The sequence below is a fragment of the Mytilus galloprovincialis genome, chromosome 5, assembly GCF_965363235.1.
Source record: "Mytilus galloprovincialis chromosome 5, xbMytGall1.hap1.1, whole genome shotgun sequence".
Lineage (NCBI taxonomy): Eukaryota > Metazoa > Mollusca > Bivalvia > Mytilida > Mytilidae > Mytilus > Mytilus galloprovincialis.
The window spans coordinates 92,503,894-92,531,135 of NC_134842.1; the positions used below are offsets into that span (position 1 = coordinate 92,503,894).

At 31.6% G+C, this 27,242-nt stretch overlaps 1 protein-coding gene across 4 annotated transcripts; it reads right to left on the minus strand.

Annotated features, from left to right (window-relative positions):
• LOC143076712 (protein phosphatase 1E-like) lies at nt 1-27,240 on the minus strand. Of its 4 annotated transcripts, XM_076252554.1 has the most exons (8): nt 26,931-27,240; nt 11,472-11,626; nt 10,333-10,532; nt 9,451-9,639; nt 8,753-8,896; nt 5,640-5,736; nt 1,157-1,926; nt 1-1,123 (listed from the first exon to the last, which is right to left on the minus strand). In XM_076252554.1, exons 1-8 carry the CDS (start codon nt 27,116-27,118, stop codon nt 389-391), a joined length of 2,478 nt encoding a protein of 825 aa, XP_076108669.1. In that variant the 5' UTR covers nt 27,119-27,240; the 3' UTR covers nt 1-388. The 4 variants fall into 4 exon arrangements, with proteins under 4 accessions (XP_076108669.1, XP_076108667.1, XP_076108668.1 ...); XM_076252552.1 differs by having other exon boundaries at nt 1-1,926; XM_076252553.1 differs by lacking the exon at nt 5,640-5,736 and adding an exon at nt 6,484-6,577 and having other exon boundaries at nt 1-1,926.
• Between the last annotated feature and the right edge of the window lie 2 nt (nt 27,241-27,242).

A 27,242-nucleotide genomic window follows, 5' to 3' on the forward strand; every position in this document is an offset into this window, starting at 1 on the left:
ATGAATAGATTGCATACATCAACTATAAATGTTAAAGGTGCACTTCAAGGTTGACATGTTTGATGCACACTTCAACCCCCACACTGAAAAATTTGATATACCAATATCTGAAAAATATCTACAGTATACTTCCAATTTCAATCACATCAAAATCAAATTGCATGTATGTGTTTATGTACCAAATAAAGCAAATACCATAATAATTTGACTTGACCATCTGACCAGTACATATAGTGGTAAAAAATTAAATATCACTAAAATATGGAAAAACTTCGGCACATGGTCCCACAGCAATTTTTTCAGTATTATTTCGATAATATAAAACATTCAATTTTAACACAGCATCCTGAGCAAAGAATTTACATGCTTTTGTTGCATACTTCTTTAATTAGTTTTGTCTGTCCTGTAGAAGTCTACGATTATCTAAAGGTGTAGGTGGGGCTTCAGACATATTTCCGCTGATCATTTTCCCTTGTCTTTTAGGTTTCCAGGTAGATGTGAACTTGGTGCTGGAATGTGGATTAGACTGAGCGCCATTGACTTTAATTTTAGGCAGCTTTTGAAGAGATGTATCCGACTTGGATACATGGGCAACTGTTCGACTAGGGCTTATGTCCATAAATTGACCCAATGAATAATTTCCAGAATCTGTTTGACGGAAATCTTGAAACGACCTTGGCGACTTGTATTTATCAATTCCTGAAAGGTCAGGTAAAGATTTGCGTACAGTTATTGGTGTTTCGCTTAACTGAGAATGCAGTGAGTATCTTGGAGTGGAAAATGTCGATGTTTTCCCATAATTCATTTTATAATTGTGAACAGTAGGCTTAGTAATGCCTGTGAAATTCCATATAATGGGAGATAACTCTCTCTGTCGTCTGCTACGTTTACTAAATTGTGAAGATTCATGGTGTTCATGGTCTTTCTTTCTCCTTCTGTGGCTGTGATGATTTTTCTTTGGAGAAAAGATAGATTTGTTAAAATATGGTTCAGAATGCTTAGAGGTCACAGTATACCCTGAGTGTAGTGAGCTATGTTCAGAATCAAATACATTTTCCTTTGGATCGTGGTTTTCTGACCTGGTATATTGATTATTGTTTACTTTTGAGGGCACATGTGTAACCTCTACTTCTACTTTAGAGGGCACATGTGTAACCTCTAATTCTACTTTAGAGGGCACATGTAAAACCTCTACTTCAGTACTGGTAACATCCATTTTTTGGTGATTTTTTAATGGTGATCCAACTATATGATCTCTCAAATCTGTTACAGAAATAGTTTCAAACTGTTGTCGAAATCCCATTATCGTACTATGCTGGGACTCTAATTTCATTGGTGACGGGACAAATGGTTGTCTCTGTTTGTCCATAGTACTATCGATGATAAATACTGGTTCCTTTCTCTTTAATACTGGTTTCTTTAGAAGAGAACCAGCATAAAAGTCAGTAGATATAAATTCTGATTGGTCCATATCAAAAGTCTCGTTACTGTCATGTGGTGGTTTCCCTGAGGTGCTATCTGATTGGTTGTTAGAATTTTTAGACTTAACTGAGTTATTTCCCTTACCATCTGAACTGGGACTGGCATTATCATTTGAATCAGTTTCTCCCTGAGATTCTGATGTGCCGAAATTAAACAATTGAGGTATTTGTGGAGGACTAATATCAGGCTTAAAGAAAACAACAGTTACAGTAATATTATCACTAGATCCTAGATCCTTAGCCGTTAAGACAAGATGTTTCGCTAACCCACTCAACTCTCCGTTGACCGACTGAACATATTCATATACGATTTGAACCACCTTATCAAAATTGACGACATCCCATAATCCATCACATGCTAAAATTAAATAGTCTTCTGTCCCATCTAAATCGACAGTGGTCACGTCTGCATCACTGCTGATAAATTTCTTCTGAGCTAAATCTCCTGAAAAATAAAAGAAGCAGGTACATGTATGATGTAATGAGTGTCCAGATGATTTTACAATAAAGAGGACTATGGGTATATAAAAGCACAGAATAAAAGGCAAAAAATATAAAGAATAGAGAAAAATAAGCCAAAATAATAAAAGGGGGCACTGAAATATAAAGAATAAAATAAAAGGGTAAATATGAATAATTTATAGAGAAAAGTGGTTAAAAAGTTAATGAATAAAGAAATGAAGGACTCTCTTCAAGACTTTCATGTGTAAGTTTCAAAGCTGATTTTGGTGAAATATCTGAAAAATAAAATATATAGAGAATGTGTCCCCATGAAAGCAGATGACAACATTATAAAGGTACATAACTCATGAACGATAAAAGTGTTGCTACCCATATTTGTACTTGATCTGAGTTTTGTGGTTATAATTATTGTGTATAGGTTTCATAATGTTTGGTTGGGACAAAATAAGTTGCAGAACAAAAACTAAATTCTTTGCATTTTTATCCAATAATAAAGGGGTGTTACTGAAGAAAGGTTAAAGTGACTAAACCAACTTTCAAACTTGATCTGTATTTTGTGGTAATAAGTAGTGTGTATGAGTTTCATAACATTTGGTTGAGGCAAACTGAAGTAAAAGAACAGAAACGAAAAATTCAGCAATTTCTATGTTTATGAAGTAGCATAACTCAAGATCAGTAAAAATGACACCACCCTACTTAAAACTTGATCTGTATTATTTGGTAATTAGCATAGTGTATAAGTTTCAATAAATTTGGATGAGGAAAACTATTGCTATTTTATATTTATCACAAAATTTGCACAAAAATTAACCCCTCATGACAATTTTCAAATTTCCAAATATAATATCTGATTGATATACATATTTTTTTTCTTTCATTTTTTTTTTTTACATAAATAAGGCCGTTGGTTTTCTCGTTTGAATTGTTTTACATTGTCTTATCTGGGCCTTTTATAGCTGACTATGCAGTATGGGCTTTGCTCATTGTTGAAGGCAGTACGGTGACCTATAGTTGTTAATGTCTGTGTCATTTTGGTCTTTTGTGGATAGTTGTCTCATTGGCAATCATACCACATCTTCTTTTTTTATATACACATTAAAATTCAAAGTTAAATATTAACAGACACACAAGTCAGTCTAATGCTTTTTTTTATACTAAACAAATTGACTGTAACGTTTGCCATTTGTTACTGTTTGTTGTCAGATTATAAAAGACAAATATTCAATCAAAAGTATTAATGTTTTCCACACTCTAGATTAATTCACTATGACCACATGGAAAAGATTGACTTGACTTTATGACATCATAAAGAAACAACACAATGGTTACAGTGCAGAACATACAAAAAGGACTTTTTTTATATTTCATAATTATCATTTAATTAAACACATTATAGTCTAAAAAAAAACTTTTAATTGTAAAGACTAATAAAATAATTTTGTATCTAAAATATTGAACAAAATCAAATAAAAGAAATAGATGAATCCAAATGTTGTTATTGCTAGAATATATAACATATTATGCTTTGTTAGTATATTTTTGCATAAAAATCCCAACATTTAGTCAAATGACAAATGAATTTTTAAAAGCAAATTTAAATGAACAACTCTCCAATCACAAGAATTAGGTTATTAGGACATTAGTTAGCAAAAATTAACACATTGACATTTTTTAGCATTTAGTCAGTTACACAGTGTGAACTATGGTTTGAAATCCCATTTAGTCAGTTACACAGTGTGAAATATGGTTTGAACTCCCATTTAGTCAGTTACACAGTGTGAACTATGGTTTGAACTCCCATTCAGTCAGTTACACAGTGTGAACTATGGTTTGATCTCCCATTTAGTCAGTTACACAGTGTGAAACATGGTTTGAATTCCCATTTTCATTGTTTTTTTGTTACTCAATCTTTAGTTGTCTGTGTCTATTATAGGGTTTAAGATTTGTTGTTTTTTTCTTTTTTCAATCTGTGGTGTGTTATTGTCTCCTCTGACTTTTTCAAGACTTATCTTATCACATATAACAGTCAATACTGATGGACAGACGTGAGAGAAAATAGTAATATTGAAAAAAGAAATTTTATAAAAAAAAAAAAGAAGTCTATAAATGCAAATGGACAGATGTGAGAGAAAAAAGTATCATACAAAAAAGAAATTATATAAAAAAAAAATTGTTTATAAAGGGATTTAATTCCTAGAAAAAAAGTCATATTGTAACGAAAAAAGTACAGAAATTTCCTTTTGTGTACCAATCAAAACTTATTCAACATTAGTGAAAGTTTAAACATATGTTTTATATATATTCCACCACTGCAACAAGTGTGTTTCAATATTTATCTACTCCAGACAGTAAAATTTTAAATATTTAAAGCAAGAGGCTTGCCAATTATAAGCTTTTAAAATAATTTAAATCTAACAGTTGAGAGTGGAGAAATATCATAATACAAAACAAATTACACGAGTTATAAATCTATTTCTCTGATGATTTTCATCCTTCCCTTACAAAGATTTGAAGACAGTTTTGTACTTTTGTACTTTTAATGTGGCGTCATCAGGCATTGTCACCTTTTTCATGACGACACAATAGGAAAATTCAGGAAGAAACCAAGAAAATTTGACTTCACATTTAAATTTCTACCAATCATTTGCAGAGGAACAGATATTTCATTAGTGAGGAGAAATATTTTTCTCACACTCAGATCAAGAAATGTGAAAATATTACAACAAATAAAGAAAAAATCATCTATCACTAAATCTAATTGTGCATGTAATTGATATAAAAAAGGACATTTTGGTTGAAAGTGTACTATAAATAACTTGATAATGATTAATAATATATACTAAAGCATGCCTCAGGGTCTTCAAATCATACAAACAAAATATTTCTCAAACAATCACAAGGAAACACACACAAACACTAATGATGTGAAACCAACATTTGGTATCAATTTAAGTGTGCATGAGACACGTTTGCTCAGGAAAGGTACTACCAGTCCTCTTAGGTCCTTATAATGTATTTTTGACAATTTGGGTCTATGGTGCACACAAATATAATAAGAATCATTGTAAATGAATTACATATGTGGTGGATTTTAAGCCAGCTACATGATTAATTTATCCCATGTTTACCAAATATTTTCATTTTTTATTTTTATCACAATCTAGTGTTGTCCCATGGAAACTTTGGCTAGTTTGTTAAAAATACCAACATTTTCAACTTTTGCAGTACAATGTATTGGCATAAAGTATTTATCAACCATTCTTATTTAGAAACAAAATCCAAAATCTTTTGTCATGCTAGTGGAAATTTTATTCGGGTATTAATGTTATTTTATATTTAGGAGTTTTTATTTTTGCAGACTATTTTCTGTTTTTTTTCTTTTGTCAAAATCTAATAATTAAACTGTTCAACTATGGGTACAGCTAAATAATAAACTACCAAAAGTCCTTTGCAAAATTTAAAATGTCTGATACATTTGTGCTTATACAAAAAGAAAAACATGAAATATAAAATAGTTATTTAGAAGATTTTTTTTTTATAAACATGCAATCCCCCTGTGAGAACATAAGACATGATAGATATAGTTTAGAATGGCTAAATATGAGAAAAATCTAAGTGCAAGCAATCTCAATTTAAAACGCTTTGCTGGGGGTAATAATGCAAGCAATATAAATCCTAAACCAGCATCCAGTATACCTAAGGCTCTTGACACGGACAACATGCCGTTAACTCGCCAGACTCCACCCATGTTTAATACATAACCACCAAGATTTTGTATTCTAACACGCTCATCCTGTAAGAAATTTCATAATTAAAAATCACATAATTAAAGTTTTTTAAGGATCCTATTTTCAAAGTGAAAATTTTCTGAACTTTAAACTCATATAGCAAAAGTAATTTAACATGTTTAATATTCACAAAAGCTAACCAGAATTGTTATTTTTTATTTGTTTTGAATTTGAAGCTCATAAGTACCATTTTTTGTCTAAACTACAAAAGTTTAGTTGTTCATTTCCAAATGTTACTTTTTTAATGATATCTCTAGTGCATACGTGATCCTGCAGGTCTTACTACAAAGTTAAGTTCAGAAAACTTTAACTCAACATTATTTAAGTATGATGAGAAATTTTGACAAGCATTTTTCTTTAATCCTGCTTTGATTTTTGTTTAGACAATCGAAGACATACCGTGGATTCATTATTATACGTGAGATACCAATTTCTGTTGATTTCGTGAGTTAACACAAACAACAAAAGTTTAAATTTTTGAACTAAAAAGTACAAATCTTTTATAGACTTGATTGGAATCTTTGGCTAAATCACGAAATCAATCATCCATGAAAATAAAAAAAATCTCAATCCATCAAGATTGGTATCCAAGAAAATAAATGAAAGACAAAATTAAAACAAATTTTTCGTAAAAAAAATCTATAGTTACCGTCAAAATTTCTCATTATACAAAAATAAACATCACCTTGATGCAGATCAATTGAAAATCTGCATCAAATGATTTTGTCAATGGAATATAAGTTAAGAGTTACCTATAGCTCTGGATACAGATAAATTTCCATTAACTCGCCATGTACCCATGAACAGTATACAGCCTCCTAAAGCTTCAATACGAGCTTGTTCATCCTAAAATACATCGTTAATATCAAACAGATCATTCTATCTTTCTTTATAGTGATTCATTCTGATACCATTTCTATGTTTTAATGTTGATAAAGGTTCAAATAATTTAAGGAGGCTCGCGGGAATAAGATTTTCAGAAAAAAAAAAAACTTTTATTTTTCATTACAAATTTTGTTTATTACCTTAAGTAGTTGTTACTTTATCATACGGTTCTAAAATCAATCCAAAAAATCAATTCGTGTTGGCCCTAGGTAACTTTTAAAATGTAAAGATCATTGAAAAAGCTCTAAATTATCTCCCTTTGTTGCAAAAATGCCATTTTTTGGCATTAAAATTGAATTATCTTTTTTAACTCATCGGTGACCTATATTTATTATTGTTGTTTTCAAATAAGCTGTACATAAACTAAATAATTGTAAAATTTAAGCGATTACTGTAATTTTGTTCTTTTTTATTTCGATATTACCGCTTTTTTTCCTATTAGTTCAACAGAAAAAAAAGGACATAAACAAAAATGTATGCTTCTTTCGAAGACAGATTGTGAGCGTAAATGAACGGTGACCCCATTTTTTTATTTCATTTTTCTATTAAATATAAGATAAAGTTCATTTATAGAAAAATATAGCAAAATCCTATATTAAATAAAAAATTTGATTTAGACCCGTGAGCCCCCTTAAACTGAGCTGATGGAATATGGACATGTTGAGTAGTTTATGGATTTAACACTTTTTAAAATTTCATGAAGATCCAATGGTGCAAATTTGAGTATCTGTGGCGAGGTAAACTAAGAATTAAGATGTTCAAAGATTTACACATTTTCTATAGACATATGTGCATAATTGGCAAAACCACCCTAAATCATGAAAACACAGGTTTCCTAAATTCATGAATATGACTGAATCCACAGTGTAGATATATTTTTTTAGAAATTAGCAATTTTTAACAATCCAAGTCCTATAACTCTATAAGGACATATCTATCAATTGTTGTAATAAAAAGAAACCTTGTCTTCATACACTATGCAAAACATTGGTAGAGATCCTTTCAAGCAAAAGTAGACTCCGTGAAATTAAGGACATTGAACTGATATCTTTAATGGAGTCAGACTATAATTAACAGTATGACATAACAATGTTCCATGATGCAAAACTAATACAGATTCTATAAGTTTAATACATTTCCCCCACCATCATATATTGATCTCTTCAACATTGAAGGAAATAAATAGGTTTCCTTGTAATTTTTGATTGTTACAACAAAAGTGTTTGACATTGCCAAACAAAAAGTTTCATAAACCTCATTCAGTGAACTTTCACCAAACAAGTGAAACTGCGAGCTACTGCTCACTGATGATACCCCCGCCGCAAGTGGATAATATTAATAGTGTAAAAATATGCAAGTGTTCGGTAAACAGGAAGTTGTCGAGTGATGAATCTGAAAACGCATCACACGGTATAGCTGACTTATATAAATCCTGAAACCAAATTTCAGAAATCCTTGTATTGTAGTTCCTGAGAAAAATGTGACGAAAATTTCAACTTGGCTATCATGTGTAAAATCAGACAAGTGTTCGGTAAACAGGAAGTTGTCAAGTGATGAATCTGAAAACGCATCACACGGTATGGCTGACATATATAAATGTTGATACCAAATTACAGAAAGGGTGGATGTGTAGTTCCTGAGAAAAATGTGACGAAAGTTTCATGGGACGGACTGACTGACTGACGGACGGACGGACAGACAGAGGTAAAACAGTATACCCCCCCTTTTTTAAAGCGGGGGTATAAAAAAAAGAAAGATTTGAAGTTAAGTTCCAGAATTTTCTTAAATATATTGCCCTAATGGTCACTAAAAGCCCACAAAGGAAGTATGAACAAAACATATGAAAAGAACCTCTGTTAAGTTTGGGTGGATCTATTCAACATTCTTCATATAACTTCCTGTTTATGGACTATACTGTAAACCAACTTATTCTTAGCTAGGCTATTTAAATTAATAATTTGCAATGTTTTGCCAACTGTTTAAAGTGATAATCCTTTTTATTTCCAACCAAAACTAATTGTTAAGTATTTGGAGTGACTTATAATTGTGATTTTGATTACTATTTCCAAAAATAATTCAAATAATTTGGTTAACAGTATTTTACACAACTCTTATATCGTATCCACTAAGTATTACCTCTCTTTCTGGTTTATGTGGATTCATAACTGTGACTGGTCGACCATTCTTCACAAGAACAGCTTGAGAGTCACCCACCCAGGATATATGTAGTTTACTTTCATCTATAAAAGCTAAAACTCCTGTAGATCCACTCTTTATCCTCTAAAAATTAAAAAAAGATTGATAAATTGTTGGTGTTTAAGGCCTCTTTCACCATTGTTTTCTAATCATGGCAGACAGAGAAACACCAAATTTAGCAGGGAATATTAGAGAAAACATTTGATTTAGTAAACAGTATTACTTCCTTTTAAACAATATCAGAATTTAATATTTAATGAAGACAACCATAACATTTTATTCTGATAGAAATAATTCGCATTGTTCATTTTTTTAAAATGATAACTTTTTCATATGATAAATTGTTCACTTGTCCAATATTAAAGCGGGTCAGGTTCTAATTTCTTTTTTTTTCAAACCAGTTTTCTCTATTCTTTATTTATTTAATCCATATTACTCTCTATTCTTTATATTTTAGAATCTCATTATTCTATATTCTTTATTTTTTGCCTATTTATTCCATCCTTTATTCCCCCCCTTTTATTCTGCACTTTTTACCCATCATTCTCAGTACTATAAACCCCATCTAGACCCTCATTAAAGAATCATATTAAATCATAAATATCCCATCAATCGATTTAAATACCCTAAATTATTACCTCTCTAACTGCTTTGACAATAAATTTCTCGTCCGTTGATTTGAATGCTGCTTTCATTGCTCCTGCTGGATCTTTGGGGAATGCACTGTTCTGAACAAAATGGTAAGGTACATGGGCAGCAGCATAGTTAGCAGCCTCAAGACCAGCATGGCCATCGAACACAGCAAAGAACGACTGGCATTCATTATGCTGGAATAATATGAATACAATGGTAGTAATATCTATTTCAAAAGCTTCCCAAATTTTAATTTACAGGTATGTTAGTTGCAATTTTGTATTTTTTATGTAAAATGTTTGTTTACATTGTATTCTTATTCTATTTGTGAGATTTATTGTTCTCCTTATTTGTTTTTTTTTTTTGCCACGTCAGGAGCCTCTGATTCAGTGGTTGTCACTTGTTGCTGTGTAACATATTTTTATTTAATTCTCACATTGTTTTTTTTACATTAATCATGCCATTAGTTTTCTTGTTTCATACCATTGTGGTTTTTCAGATTTTAGTTACCAAAAAACCTTCCAATAATTTTTTTAATAATTACTGTCTTGCAGACTTTTGCAGTCAGGAACCTGATGTTCAGTGGTTGTTGTTTGTTGATAAATGTTTCTTTTTTTTTTATATAGATTAGAGACTATTGGTTTTCCCGTATGAATGGTATAAAACTAGTTATTTTTGGGACCCTTTATTAGCTTGCATGTTCTGTCTGAGCCAAGGCTTCGCGTTAAAGACCATACTTTGACCTATAATGGTTTACTTTTACAAATTATAACTTGGATGGAAATTTGTCTCAAATCAAGCAATGTGTTGAGGTCCAGTAGTAAGACGTGTCATTCTTCCATTCTATTTTACCTTCTATATATATATATATAGTAATGACTACTTACTTTTAAATCAAACAATGTGTTGAGGTCCGGTAGTAAGACGTGTCGATCTTCCATCTTCCGTCGAGTATTCTTGATTTCATGTGTGCATGCATATAATAACTGTTTAGGGGGACATAACTCTGGTAATTCATCTTTCCACAATTTACAAATATCATGTACACAGTCTATGACAACATTACAAACTTTATTGGCATCTAAAACTGTAAAATAAAATAAAATTCGTTATACCGTATTTGGTCGTGTATAGTCCGCACTTTTTTACCTTAAATATGTAGTTTGTACAAGGGGTGCCGATTATACACTACTATAGACGATTTTCATTTTTTTTTTTTTTTTTTTTTTTTTGAATATCGTTTTTTCTTCATAATGTATCTGTGTATATTGGAGTATCTGTCAAGAACCAAACATTGTTATGTCTTACTATTGAATATTTAAGTTTCCTTTTTGATTGGATACAGTGGAACACCATGTACACAGTTTGTAATCTCTGTTGTTTATAACCGTAGTATGTTTGTGTCTTAGATAGAAAGTTCAAGCTGTTTTCTTATATATATGAAAAGGCTTTTTCAAGTCAAAATATCAATAGCATATGCATGTGCCTGTCCCGTGTCAGGAAACTGTTTTCTTATTGTAATAGGCAGTAAGGTTGCCTATAATTGCTTAAATCATATGAAAGCTAGTGGATAGTTGTCTGTTTGGTAATCATGCCATCTCCTTATTTTTATACAGGCCTACATGTACATGATATTAAATGTTCTCCTAACATTAAAGAGTGTTTCTCTCATTTTTCACACTTCCCAGTTTAACAGGTTTAAGTTTTCAAAAAAAACCTCGGCAAAATATTCTGAGGGTGCCACATTCTATCCCATTCTCTATCATTCAAGATATATAATTGAAGAAAAAAAACCTAGATAGGCTAAGAAAATATATATATTACATGTTTCCACTAACCTGTTCAATCAAATAAGAGTAGGTAGGTAGGCAATACCATTTTTTTTTACAAACATTTTTTACCTGGTTAATACAAGGGAATCAGTCAGACTTTAACAAAGCTTCAAAATAGCATCAAAAGTATAGGGTAGGTAGGGTTAGCGGAAACACATGTATTACTTTTGTTCATACACGTATGTTAAACGAACCTATTTCCCTTTCTTCCGCTATAATATCTGACCCATCATCCTTCACCTCTTCACATGCTTCTGTCTTTGATTCCTGAAGTTCACTGACATCAATATTCAGTACAAGGTTGAGGACAGACCTGGATATTGCTGCGGTCAAAGTAGGCGGACAGTGGCTGAAATATAAAAAGATCCACCACTGAAATTCAAATGTTCAACGAAGTACAATGTTTTTCTAGGCTTGTAGGATTGCAGATTTGGTCAAAACCATGAAATCAAATATCCACAAAATTGATTTTTTTTCGGAATTTCCTCAATCCAAGATAATTGGTGACCATCAAAATAAATGAATCCACCATAGCTCTGAAAGTAAGATAAGTTTACATGAAACCAGTTGCTCCGCAGGGCGCAGCTTTATACGACCGCAGAGGTCGAACCCTGAACAGTTGGGGCAAGTATGGACAAAACATTCAAGCGTGATACAGCTCTGAATTTGGATTGTGATCAAATTTTTGACATTACATGGTTTTTTTTTACACAAAACAAATGTCAAGATTTTACAAATCAATTAAAGATTTCTTCTTCAAACTTTTTAAATCTAAAATTAAATAGTTGACACAGCATAGGTTTCTGACACAGAATGAATGTGGTCTTATGAACTTAAAAGTTTGTTTTTGCCTTTGAGCAATTCACTATGCTGTTGAATATTAATCCTCTCAAAAAAATGTTTAAAGAAATTTTCTTTTTATTTATGAAATCTGAAATGAGAAAATTTAAACCCCCCCCCCCCCCTTTTTTTTTCACATCCCCGTTTCCCTTTTTCCAAAACTGATATCAATTCAAATTTCTAATGGAGTTTGCAACAATAACTACTCTTTTAAATATATCATAAAATATTAAAATGTAAAATAAAGTGCTTGTTATCACTGAATGGTAAAGATTGGTTGGTAGTAAAAGTGAATATACATTGTTTATTGTATAAAACAATAAAAAAAACTTCATCAGCAACATTTTATATTGGCAAATTTCCAATGAAGTTATTTACATAAAGTTATTGGCAAATAAAAATAGAAAATGACATCATAGTCATGTCTGGCAAATTTCCAACATATATTATCAACTACTATTCTATACAAAGAAAGATAACTCCAATTGAAAATTAATTGCTATTGCACAATATTGTGCAATTAGATATTTCTTGCTATTGTGCAATACTGTGCAATTGAAAATTTCTTGCTATTGCACAATACTTGATATGGAATCCTGATTTGGACCAACTTGAAAACTGCGCCTATAATCAAAAATCAAAGTACATATTTAGATAAAGCATATCAAATAAGCCCAAGAATTTAATTTTTGTTAAAATCAAACTAAGTTTAATTTTGGACCCTTTGGACCTTAATGTAGACCAATTTGAAAACGGGACCAAAAATTAAGAATCTACATACATAGTTAGATTCGGCATATCAAAGAACCCCAATCATTCAATTTTTGATGAAATCACACAAAGTTCAATTTTGGACCCTTTGGGCCCCTTATTCCTAAACTGTTAGGACCAAAACTCCCAAAATCAAACCCAACCTTCCTTTTATGGTCATAAACCTTGTGTTTAAATTTCATAGATTTCTATTTACTTATACTAAAGTTATGGTGCAAAAACCAAGAATAATGCTTATTTGGGCCCTTTTTGGGCCCTTAATTCCTAAACTGTTGGAACCAAAACTCCCAAAATCAATCCCAACCTTCCTTTTGTGGTCATAAACCTTGTGTCAAAATTTCATTGATTTCTATTTACTTATACTAAAGTTATTGTGCGAAAACCAAGAATAATGCTTATTTGGGCCCTTTTTTGGCCCTTAATTCCTAAACTGTTGGAACCAAAACTCCCAAAATCAATCTCAACCTTCCTTTTGTGGTCATAAACCTTGTGTCAAAATTTCATAGATTTCTATTCACTTAAACTAAAGTTATAGTGCGAAAACCAAGAAAATGCTTATTTGGGCCCTTTTTGGCCCCTAATTCCTAAAATGTTGGGACCAAAACTCCCAAAATCAATCCCAACCTTCCTTTTGTGGTCATAAACCTTGTGTTAAAATTTCATTGATTTCTATTCACTTTTACTAAAGTTAGAGTGCGAAAACTAAAAGTATTCGGACGACGACGACGACGACGCAGATGACGCCAACGTGATAGCAATATACGACCAAAAAATTAAAATTTTTGCGGTCGTATAAAAAAAGAGAAGATGGCTTCAGGGTTCAATTTATTTTCACCGATATTTTAGTATCAACTAACCAAACCCATTAGCCATGCATACTTAATTGGGATAGTTTTCATCATACATATCAATTTTCCAGATTTCAAAGTTATTCCAGATTCAACCAGATGCTCCGCAGGGCGTAGCTTTATACGACCGCAGAGGTTGAACCCTGAACGGTTGGGCCAAGTATGGACACAACATTCAAGCTGGATTCAACTCTAAATTTGGATTGTGATTAAATAGTTGACACAGCATAGGTTTCTGACACAGAATGAATGTGTTCTAATGAACTTAAAATTTTTGTTTTCTCTTAGAGCAATTCACTATGCTGTTGAATATTAATCCTCTCAAAAAAATGTTTGAAGAAATTTTCTTTTTTATTTATGAAATTTCAAATGAAAAAAATTGAACCCAATTTTTTTAATCACATCCCCCTTTCCCTTATTCCAAAACTAATCTCAATTAAAATTTCTAATGGAGTTTGCAACAATAACTACTCATTTAAATACATCATAAAATATTAAGATGTAAAAAAACTGCTTGTTTTCACTGAATGGTAAAGATTATTTTAATTTATCAGTTGGTAGTAAAAAGTGAATATACATTGTATATTGTATATAACAAAGATTTAAGTTGATTCTGGACAAAGAAAGATAACTCCAATTAAAAAAAAATCTTGCTATTGCACAATATTTTGCAATTAGATATTTCTTGCTTACTATTCTGGACAAAGAAAGATAACTCTAATTAAAAAAAAATTTGTATTTCACAATATTGTGCAATTAGATATTTCTTGCCATTGCGCAATACTGTGCAATTGAAAAGACTTGCTATTGCACAATACTTAATATAATAATTTTAGATCCTGATTTGGACCAACTTGAAAACTGGGCCCATAATAAAAAATCTAAGTACATTTTTGGATTCAGCATATCAAAGAACCCCAAGATTTCAATTTTTGTTAAAATCAGACTAAGTTTAATTTTGGACCCTTTGGACTTTAGTGTAGACCAATTTGAAAACAGGACCAAAAATGAAGAATCTACATACACAGTTAGATTTGGTATATCAAAGAACCCCATTTATTCAATTTTTGATGAAATCAAACAAAGTTTAATTTTGGACCCCGATTTGGACCAACTTGAAAACTGGGCCAATAATCAAGAATCTAAGTACATTTTTAGATTCAGCATATCAAAGAACCTAACTGATTCATTTTTTGTCAAAATCAAACTAAGTTTAATTTTGGACCCTTTGGACCTTAATGTAGACCAATTTGAAAACGGGACCAAAAGTTAAGAATCTACATACACAGTCATGACAGTTAGATTCGGCATATCAAAGAACCCCAATTATTCAATTTGGATGAAATCAAACAAAGTTTAATTTTGGACCCTTTGGGCCCCTTATTCTGTTGGGACCAAAACTCCCAAAATCAATACCAACCTTCCTTTTATGGTCATAAACCTTGTGTTTAAATTTCATAGATTTCTATTTACTTATACTAACATTATGGTGCGAAAACCAAGAAAAATGCTTATTTGGGTCCCTTTTTGGCCCCTAATTCCTAAACTGTTGGGACCTAAACTCCCAAAATCAATACCAACCTTCCTTTTGTAGTCATTAACATTGTGTTTAAATTTCATTGATTTCTATTTACTTAAACTAAAGTTATTGTGCGAAAACCAAGAATAATGCTTATTTGGGCCCTTTTTGGCCCCTTATTCCTAGACTGTTGAAACCAAAACTCCCAAAATCAATCCCAACCGTTCTTTTGTGGTCATAAACCTTGTGTCAAAATTTCATAGATTTCTATTAACTTAAACTAAAGTTATAGTGCGAAAACCAAGAAAATGCTTATTTGGGCCCTTTTTGGCCCCCAATTCCTAAAATGTTGGGACCAAAACTCCCAAAATCAATACCAACCTTCCTTTTGTGGTCATAAACCTTGTGTTAAAATTTCATAGATTTCCATTCACTTTTACTAAAGTTAGAGTGCGAAAACTAAAAGTATTCGGACGACGACGACGACGCAGACGACGACGCCAACGTGATAGCAATATACGACGAAAATTTTTTCAAATTTTGCGGTCGTATAAAAAGTTCCTTGTTAAGATCAGAGTTCATGAAGCAACAAAGGTTACAGAAATGTCTTAGAATTAAAACAGATATCACATCCTCTGAATATTATAATTTCTATTGCTTAAGGTCATGCACCATTTCATTGCTTTTCCTAAGAGTCCTGAATATATTGAAATATTTGCAACAGTACGTTTCAACGTTCAGTGTCAAATATTGAAATTAGTTTAAAAACAAACAACAATCAATCATACATCTAAAAATCCTTATTCTAAAACTCAAAAGTTGTTACCCCCTGTGAATGCTGGTGATTGATAATGAAGTACATGCATCTGACATCAGATTCGGACTTCTCTTGAACTGAATTTTAATGTGGGTATTATTTGTTATGCGTTTACTTTTCTGCATTGGCTAGAGGTATAGGAGGAGGGTTGAGATCTCATTAACATATTTAATCCCGCCGCATTTTTGCGCCTGTCCAAAAGTCAGGAGCCTCTCTAACCATTGTTAGTCTTGTATTATTTTTAATTTTAGTTTCTTGTGTACAATTTGGAGTTTAGTATGGCGTTCATTATCACTGAACTAGTATACATGTATATATTTGTTTAGGGGCCAGCTGAAGGACACCTCCAGGTGCCGAAATTTCTCACTGCATTGAAGACCTGTTGGTTACCTTCTGCTGTTGTCTTCTCTATGGACGGGTTGTTGTCTCTTTGACACATTCCCCATTTCCATTCTCAATTTTATTTCTTCCTCTATAAAAATGCACTAGACTGTACATATATATAATATATGGATGAAGACTCGAAGCAGTGATATTTTCATAACATGCAAGAGACTTTTTGTCTAGATTGAACCACCCAATATGTATGTGTACTGTATGTACAACTCTAGTATAGCTCACATCCAGGAATTATCTTAGGGAGCAACCATTTAACTTTAAGGGGGGGGGGGTTTTCTTGATCAGAAAATAATTCAATTTTAAATGCAATCATGCAATCAGATTCTTTTTTTCTAAATTTCTCACTATAAGGTATGGGGGAAATTTGCATTCAGAATTAAAAAAAAACTGTCATCTGCTTGACCAGAATATATATTTTCATCAAATTGGGGATCAGAATATTTTTTTTAGACAAAAAAAACATAACCCCCCTCCCTTGAATATAAATGCATGGTTGTTCCCTTAATGCTACAGCATCTATTAAGTTTAAGAATGCATCAAATATCACAGGACAACAAAACTGAAAACTCTCAATATATGATACCAGACTCAAAATCAAATTGCTTTAGTAAAGTTTTGATTTTCTTACATTCTTTGAATCTTAATTATAAAGAAATCAGTACAAAGTCTGAGAAACTGTTTGGTAGTTTACATATTAACCTTTAAATTCTAGAAGAAAGAAGTTCAAAGAAAATTTTAGCTGTTGTTAACTTATAATCATTTAATGTTGGATGTAAAATTAAGTATCTTTGTTTTGACTTATTTATTCACCGATTTAATTAAATCAAATTTCAAGGTGTCATACTGACACCACATGTAGTAGACATCTGCCCAGATTATGTAATTTAACAATGTTTTAAGATAGTATCAAGTTAATACATATCTACTGGCTAAGGATGTAAACTATCAGTGATCCTTTCACAATAAAACTTATGTCTGGAATTTTCTGTTGTAAACAAATTTTTCAGAGGAATTAAAGAAATCTGGGTTATTAATTGTATATAAGATTTTTGGGGATGTTTCTACGTATATATATTATTGCGAAATTGCTATAGGAAAGGTTTCACAAAATATAAAACTCACATTTTAATTTTTTTAATTTCTATGTTGCATATCTTTAAATCACAGTGTCTAACTCAAATGATTGTTCCAATGGTTTCGTGGGTACAAGAGAACAACAAATTTAAATATTCAATGAAATGCAAATTTTCTAAAGGAATGTTATGCAGAATTTAATGCCAATTAAAACCATGAAATTAAACATCCATGAATATGCAAGTTTTCCTCGATCAAACCACGAAAATTGGTTCCAACCAATATAAAATAAATGAATCCACAGTATTCTGATTCCAGTTTTAAATTATCTTTTATGGATTGCAATGTTTAAGGCATCTCTAATTGAGGAAGTGAAGGACTTTTTTAAGTACTTCAGGATTTTGCCTTTTATTTTTGATGGAATTCACAGGGGCGGATCCAGGATTTTTCGGTTAGGGGAGGCGCAAATTTAAATTTTGCCGAGCGGAAACGAGGCGAAAATTTTTTTGAAGTATTAATATCGAAATTATTGAAATATTCTTTTAGAGAGGGTGCAATGTAAATATCTTGCCAAGCGTAGTGAGAAATAAATATTTTGTGGTAAAATTAGCGAGAAATTAAAGTTTCAAGCTAAGCTCGCATAAATCAACCCCTTACAATCTGCAATCACCTAATTAACAAGAAATCTGTGAGCTTCTATTCATTGACTCAATAATAGCTCACCAACCAATACAAGATTTCGAAAAAAAAAAATTCTACTTTTGCCAGCGATTTTTAATTTCCTTTTCTTAATTTTTCTCTTTTTTTTCCGGAGGTTGTGTCAAAATTTTTATATACATTTTTACCGCAAAACAGTAAAATCAGAATGAGGTCCTTGCGAAGATATGTTTATTTTCGTGGGATCCTATGTAATAAGGTAGTACGGGTTGGGGCCTTTACCGTGTATGTATGCTTCGGCAAACTTTACAGGTTGAAAGTAAGAAACATATATTATTATGTCCCATCAGGGGCCCTTAATTGGAAATAAAAAACTTTGAACTTTGAACTATATATTGATATCATACAGAGATATTAAATAATGATACAAATTAATAAACTAACTTTCGCTTGAACCAGTATTCCTATATTTCATTAAGAAAGAATTTAAACACAACTGTTTTCTTGGCCGTGCCATGATGAAATAACCAACCCAACCGCGGGTAGGGCACTTTCGCCTACTTCATGGGAAAGTTTGGTAGGGGTGTTTTTGAACTTCGATTATCCAAGAAATTATTTATAAAATCCGCAACTACCCTGTCACAATCGTTTTACTTGAACTGATAAAAGCCTATGATATTTTTTCACCAAACGCAGCACCGCGCTTGACACCTTTCTTTGAAGTATAATATATTTATAGAACTTATAAATAAACCGTAAGTCAGTTTATTAGTAATCACGTTGATTCTGTTAAATTTATTGTTTTATATATAGTTCTTTGAATGTTAAAACAGATGCAATGTGACGACATTAATATTCGTCATCTGTTCAGATACTTTATTCAGCTGAGGACAACCCATGCTTTGCAAATTTTAGGGGGGGGGGGGGGGGGCACGCCCGCCACGCCTCCGCCTAAATCCGCCCCTGATTCAGGATTTACTATTATCAGGACTCTGAATTAATGATAAATTTTACAGCATCTAGGAAAAAAGACTTCATTTTTCGGGAATTCAGCAAAGTTTTTGTAAAGAACTCACGAGGACAACCCTCCTAACCCCCTTCCTAATTGGACCTTCTTAATATATAATGTGTCCTTTTAAAGCTGAAAAAACAAGGATATATATGCTTTCTAAATTGCAGTGGCGGATCCAGAACTTTTCATAAGGGGGGGGGGCCCACTCCAGTCATGCTTCAGTGATACCCTATATAATCAACCAAATTTTTCCCATGAAAGGGGCCCCCACCCCCCTGGCTGGATCCGCCTATGAATTGTGTCTGTTATTTGCTGTGTCAGCCAGTTATTTTTGCCCATTATCGCTTTTTTCCCCTTCTTTTCATAATTGCCACATGATAATGCTTCAGAGACAGAAAATTTGTAAAATTGTCATTTTCCCTTTTTATATCCTTGGCCTAAAAACACTTATTTAAGTAAAATATAAGATTGTTTTCCTGTCTATGTTATAATATGAAAGTTTGTTATGAGTACTTCCTTGTAGGAATGAGTTTATCAGATTATTTTGACACTATACTGACGATTTTACAATGATAATTGATTATTATGTTACTTGTCGATTTAAAAAAAAATGTTGACTCTCTTAAAACCAAAACAAAATGATTTAAAATTATTGTTTAGAAATTCCAAAAGAGAACATATTTTACATTCTCTTTTGAAATTTTAAATAAAAATAATTCAAATTCAAACCCTATAAATTAAGTTGTGAAAGATGAGATGAAATGATTTTGATCAGCAATTTCTTCCACATCATTTATTAAACAAAGGTGAAAGGATCATTTAACATACTTTCTATTCACAAATTTTACATTATCTATTTTTTATGGTAATTTCTTTTTTCAATCAAATAAAGAATGCATTATAAACTCTGATACACATTACATTTTGTATATATTTGATGTCATTAGTTATTTATTTACTGGCAGTATATACTTATTCAGTTATTATTCTCTGGTTTAATTTTTTCTATACATGTACATGTAGGGAAATTATGGTCTAAATACATACAAAATTTCAAGGTAAAAATTAATAGCACTGACCTAGAAATCAGATACGTGATCTAACTTAGTCATATCCAGAGTCAGACTGTACGATGTTTTCAGAAACATGGGTCTAATCAAACATGATCAGACAACTCAACTGTTATACTGTTATTTCAGAAATTATTGCGATGTTTTTTCATTGCGAAAAATGAGAATTTTAATTTTATGGATTGTATTTGCAAAATTTTAGCCTCACATTTTGAAATCTTGTATATGAATTAAACAGAATTTTTCTCAATATCACAAAAATTAAAATTGTTATTTCAGAAATTATTGCGATGTTTTTTCATTGCGAAAAATGAGAATTTTAATTTTATGGATTGTATTTGCAAAATTTTAGCCTCACATTTTGAAATCTTGAATATGAATTAAACAGAATTTTTCTCAATATCACAAAAATTAAAATTGCGTTTTACATTAAATTGACAAAATTGAAAAAATAAATGCATGAAATAATTTCTGAATTTACAGTATACCGGTATGACATGCTAGATGAAGTTTATATATTTACATGATGAACTTCATTGAAGTTTTCCGGTTTTTTTTCGGATGATCAATTCATTTGAATGGGGACATATGATTGGAACCCCTTTTCAAAATGGCTTGATCAGCCACTGCTCAAGATACCCTTCTTTAACAAAAAATCTTACACACTACAAGAAAAACTAATAAATTTTTAAAATATTTCGCAGACTCATCCTAATTGAGTGGTACAAATGTAATAAAGACTTTTCTTATGAAAACTTGGCTCTGACTGTTCCCATTATTATCTGATACTGGTATGACATACAAATCCTTTCAGCATCAACAGTTACAAACGAGGTGTAGAAAAGATCTATCTGTTTCTAATGTTATTATATAATCTCTTCATGCTAATTATAAGATCAGGTATCCACAGAGAAAACATTTCATCAAAAGATCTATTTCTTGTAAGATCGGGAAAATAAATCATGTATCTGTTTTTTGCATGAGAGAACTTTTTTCTTCTGTTAATTATCATATCAGAGATTTTATGTAATGAAGATTATTTTAAGCTTAATATGTTTATTCTTTGACTGCTAATAAGTGTAGCAATTACCAAATTTTTCCAAGAGATTCAAGACATTGGGCATGCAAGTTGGTCAATTTGAAGGCGGATTTTTTGTTTTCTCTGATTTTTACATAGATGTATAAGAAGATGGTGTATGGTCATAGTGCCAATGAGACAACTTTCCATCCTATTTACAATTAGTAAAAGTAAACCATTATAGGTCAATGTACGGCCTTCAACATGGAGCTTTGCCTCACACCGAACAGCAAGCTATAAAGATGACAAGCGTAAATAACAGTCATTTAACTGTCTTCAAGGCAGATGGATTGAGTCTCTTATTTTGGACTCTGTCGTAAAAAGGTGTTTTTTTCTCTAGATTAAAAATTAAATTCTAACCTTTTTGTTTTCAATGATTATAAAAATCTGCACAACTTATACAGCACTATATTTTGCAGCTCTAACCATTGTGCATGTTGTAAAAATATTCTAGCACTGGACTAGTTAGTAGGACAGTATCATTGTACTGTGTGCGAGTGGACACACTTGTGATACTTATGGATTTTGATTTTATGATTGATTGCTGGCTGCTTAATGCCTTATGCCCAGGGGCAAAAATTTCCTACATATTCAGGATGAGAATAAATTAACAATAGATATAATCATGATAATAGTGGGGGTGCCTGAGATGAAGGTTAGAGAATTAAATATGCACACTGCCACTGAATACGAGGTATATTGGATAGGGACATAATTTTTTCCTGGCAACAGGCCACTTATATAATGGACCCCTTAAAGAGTTGTTGCAAGGGTTCAAAACATGGAGAGAGATTCGGAGCTCTGTAATCCCTTAACACAATTAAGGCTTTGAATTTATCTCTTATTCTGACTGTTTGGGGCGTTTTCATTTGCTATATTAACCGGTGTTCTAGATGTTTTGATAGATTTTTTTGGTGTTTTAACATGTTGCTATATTAGGAGAATGCTGAAGTCTTATTGAAATATTGTAAACCTATTTTGTTGTTTAAGGATATGGTTGTCAAACACTGTCAAATAAAACACTGCACCAATACAATTCCATATTACATGTATGTTCTCTTTTAAAACTATGTCAGAATTTTTGATTACACAATACCAGAATATTCCTGTTATTTGTTTTATGTTGATTAAACACTTGTCAAAAAATGAATGCTATGTTTTATTATTGGCTTTGATAACTATTTCTGTGCACATATATATGTCAAATAATAATCTCAAAATACAATATTTAGTGGGAATTTTCCTACAGCAACATGTTTGTATAAATTTATATATTTTTTATTCTTAAACTACTAGTATTTAGACCATTTTTTTCTATTCTACATTTATTTCTACCCTTAGTCACTATATTCTTTCTATTTCAGCACACCATTATTCTCCATTTTTTCCCTCTATTTTACTCATCATGTTCTTTATATATATATGTCGTGTACAAGTTGCGATTTTGTACAGGTTATAACGTGTACGAAAATATTGTACATGTTATAACTTGTATAATGCAAAAATACAAGTTATAACATGTACAAAAATACCTCGTACATGTTATAACCTGTACAAAATATTGCTTAAAAATGGTTTTAACTTGTACAAATTTGAAAACTAAAAATATGCTTCTATTATTGCAACAGATGTTATTAACCTCAATATGTGCAAATGTTTGCACCTGTCCTAAATCAGGAATCTGATGTACAGTAGTTGTCGTTTGTTTATGTAATTTATACGGGTTTCTCGTTTCCCGTTTTTTTTTTATAGATTAGACCGTTGGTTTGCCTGTTTAAATGGTTTTACCCTAGTAATTTTTGGGCCCTTGATAACTTGTTGTTTGGTGTGAGCCAAGGCTCTGTGTTGAAGGCCGTACATTGACCTATAATGATTTACTTTTTTAAATTGTTGTTTGGATGGAGAGTTGTCTCATTGGCACTAACACCGCATCATCCTATATCTATTGAAGGTGTCACTGTATCGGTTATGATAAAGTTCAAGGTTGAAATGGTGCACAATTGCTTAAAATCAATACATTGCAGGGTTATTTTTGACAACTCATAATAATCCGGCAACCTACAAAGATTTAGCAGGAAAATGAAAGTTGATAAGATAATAAATGAGAATAAATTGTTGACTATCCTAAGACCCTCATTAGACACCTCTCCTGTATTCCTTACTTTGTGATCATTTTTAGAGGGACAGGACCTTTTTGGGACGTCTGGATCAGGTATTTTTAAGCTGATAGCCAGGATAGATTTCTCTACAAATAAAATTGAGAATGGAAATAGGTAATGTGTGAAAGAGACAACAATCCGACCATAGAGCTGACAACAGCCCATTACCACCAATACCTGCTTTCAAAGCAGAGGATATGTATATCTAAAACATCAGAATGACATTCGCCTCATGCAATGATAGCTTACAATTTATAAAAAAAATAACAATTTGAGGTATAAATTTACACAAGCCATACTGAAGGTAAAAAATGTTGAAAAGTAGATTCAAAGATATTTATGATGAAGCGTGGTCCAATGAAAACAATTTCAGCTCTCGCTTGCTTTTACAGATTAATCATATGAGACATTACTTTAGTTTTTGCATCCTATAAAACGAGGAGAATTACGCAAAATGTTTAGGAATAGTTCTTAAAAATTTCAGATGAATTTAGTTATTAGAATCTAGTGTATTGTCATCTAGGAATTCCAAAGATAATTCATGCTTAAAGTAAACAAAAGAGAAAACAAATGTATGCTCTAAGTGTCACACTGATTTAAGCCATGACGGACTGCATAAAACATGCAATTACATGAAAACACATTATGCCAACATAAGTCATGAAGAATACATTTCTGAAACTTTGTAAGTTTATTTTCCTGTAAAGAAAAAACACGTTCTGGCCTATTGATTGTTGTTCTTTATTCATTAATAAATTTTAATGTCTATTTTACTTCCTTTATATTTATTTAAATTTTTGTACAAGTTAACACCGTTTTTAAGCAATATTTTGTACATGTTATAACATGTATGGGGTACTTTTGTACATGTTATAACTTGTATTTTTGCATTATACAAGTTATAACATGTACAATATTTTTGTACATGTTATAACCTGTACAAAATCGCAACATGTACACGACATATATATAGCTCTAGAATTATTCTGTGGCACTGGATGTTAAGCAACCAACAATCAATCAATCTTCATTCTGTATTGTAATAGCCCCCATTTATGCATCCCTGCAGACCCTCACCCAAATAATTACAGTAAATAGCATGAAATAGTATATGCAATACCTTGAATAAGAATCACTAAGGCTTTTGTATTAATCAAAACCAAAAATTATTTTTTTATTAAAAGGCAAATTTATCAATATTATATCTCAATAGATGTCAATGTACAAGGAAACAGTTTGTCAATGAATCTAATTCCAATCTGAACCTAAGGGTTTGGCTGTACATGTATAACAATAAAGAACTCAAATTCAATGCAAGTTCTAGTGGTTGTAATTTATAAACAATAACATTTGAGAATCAAGGTACAGGTCAAGTGTCATGGAGTTATATGATAATAATATTTCACATCCTCAATAATCTACTAAATTTTGAGTTTATACATGTTTATAATCAAAAACATTTTTTTATCTTTGAATCCAGATAATTTTCTATAAACTTTATCTATGTAGGCGGAAATATGCTTGATGATACTGATCAGTTCATATACAACCAAGAGGGTTTAACAAATGATCATGTTCATACATACATATGTTTTATATATAGCCCATGCATATAGGATGTATAATTTGTATAAACAAAAATCAATTTGAATAGTACAAATTAATAAGTATTATATGTACATTGTATGTAAAACTATTAAAACATAATTTTAATACGAACTATAAAATTGGGATTTTACATTGATCTCATGGTTTCATGTTCTTTTCTTTTACCCTCAACTAGTACATGCCCCCGACATTGTGGATCTGTGACTTACGGTACACCTTTCTGTATACTTTAAGGACAATAATATTCTAAGAAGGAATGCATAAATACCCTTTTTGTTTTAGTACAAATGTATTTAAAGAAAAATTAAGTCTTCAATGTTTTATATCTCAATAACTAGTATTAAAATAAAGAAAGGTCTTTTAATACATGTACATGTGTGACTTAGTGCTCTGACAACAGAGGAATTAACTAAGAGAAGAAGAAGACCTTATACTATTGGTATTGGTGACAGATTCAACCTGGAATTTGTTATAAATTATAAAATGTGGAAACAAAAGACCCTGGAATGGTGTAATTTCTAATCAAATAAATATAAAGTTGAATTCTTTGATTCGTCATAGACTATTTAAATCATGATGGCTAACAAATTTGACTTTATAGATTTCGTGCACAGTTTGTGGACTGAAGATGCTAAACAGTGTTCAAGACAGGGATCAAGAATGGTCATTTTTAAATGCTGATCATTGCCCTAGCTTTGATAACTTTAGAGATTGATAACGCTATTTAAGGGCTGATAAGACAAGTGTCCGATAATATACATAAATAATTCTTATATGATTTGTATATTAGGAAAAACGTTGATATGATTGGTCGAGAGGACTTCCTGTAGCTGATCTTGACGTTGGTTATTTTTCGATAGACGATGTTGACCGAACTTCTTTTGGTAACCAATGTAAACAAGATGGTGGCGATAATAACAACGATGTTGGCAAAGTTTATTTTCACTGTAAGTTAATGGTCGAATAAAATAATACACAAAAACATTCGTTTGAATGTTAATAAGATTTTTTGTAGTTTACTTTTTATCAGATAACAAATTTCATTGAGTACATATTTTTGCGTTAGCCAACAAATAAATTCATGTGCCAGGCCTATTCATTGACATAAATATACAATTTGTGTGTGATAGAGGTAACAAATGTAGAAAATATTTTCCTTATCTCCAATTTGAAAGAATTATAATTAAGGATTTATCATTAAACGCCTTTTTAAAAGAATTTTTTGGTGTATAAAATAAAACTGGACCAAGACACTCACAAACATATCATAAAAGTCCTTTGGACTGATATTTGTTTGTGAGTGAATTCAATGACAAAAATTAATGGAGCGGAACAAAACTTAAACTTGATCTGTAACTCATCATGAGTAACTCACATACCAAAAATCAGCCCAATATCTGAAAGCATTTAGAAAAAAAGTCTGTATAACTGTGATCTTCAACAATTTATCAAAGTTCAAACCCCGTAATTTCGGCAAAAATTAACGGAGCAAAATAAAACTTACACTTGATCTGTATCTCTTCGTGGTTACCTCACATACTAAAAATCAGCCCAATATCAGAAGGCCTTTAGAAAAAAACTGTGTATAATGGTTTGTTGCAGAATGACGGAATTTCGGACAAGGGTAAAACTATACGGCACCGACAACTTCGTTGCGGGGCCATAAAAAAGGGTGCAGACCCAGGAGGCGAACGTGTGGGGCGAATATTTGTGTGTGTGGCGAATGTGTGTGGGACGAATGTGTATGGTGCAATGTGTAACAGACCTAATACGATAACAAAAAAACAAGCACTAAACCTACTGTTTTGATAAATAACGAATGCTCCATTCCAAGGTCTCGGCTTCCAACTCATCTGGGGTTAACTGTTGGCTCACAAGTCGGAAAGGAAGATCTTCACTCTCTTCAGTCTCTACAATTACATTTGTGCAAAAATCCAATAAAAATTTCTTGAAAGATTCGTTGTCATTCGCATACGAACTTTCCATCATGCATTTGCAATATTCGTTGTTTACACCATCGATGGTTTCCTGTGTTGACAAGTGTTTTATGTGCACTAGATTTGATGATGTCACGAAAAGCGGGAAATTCGTCCACTGTACCGAAAATTAGGTT

Bases quoted from the DNA above. Each gene is read 5' to 3' on its own strand.
- LOC143076712 (XM_076252552.1), bottom strand. From the start codon at position 27,118: ATGATGGAAAGTTCGTATGCGAATGACAACGAATCTTTCAAGAAATTT. The intron at 11,627-26,930 runs GTAGGTTTAGTG...TTTATATTTCAG, and splicing joins ATTCGTTATTTATCAAAACA to CCACTGTCCGCCTACTTTGA. The intron at 5,737-8,752 runs GTAATACTTAGT...AATTTCTTACAG, and splicing joins CACATAAACCAGAAAGAGAG to GATGAGCGTGTTAGAATACA.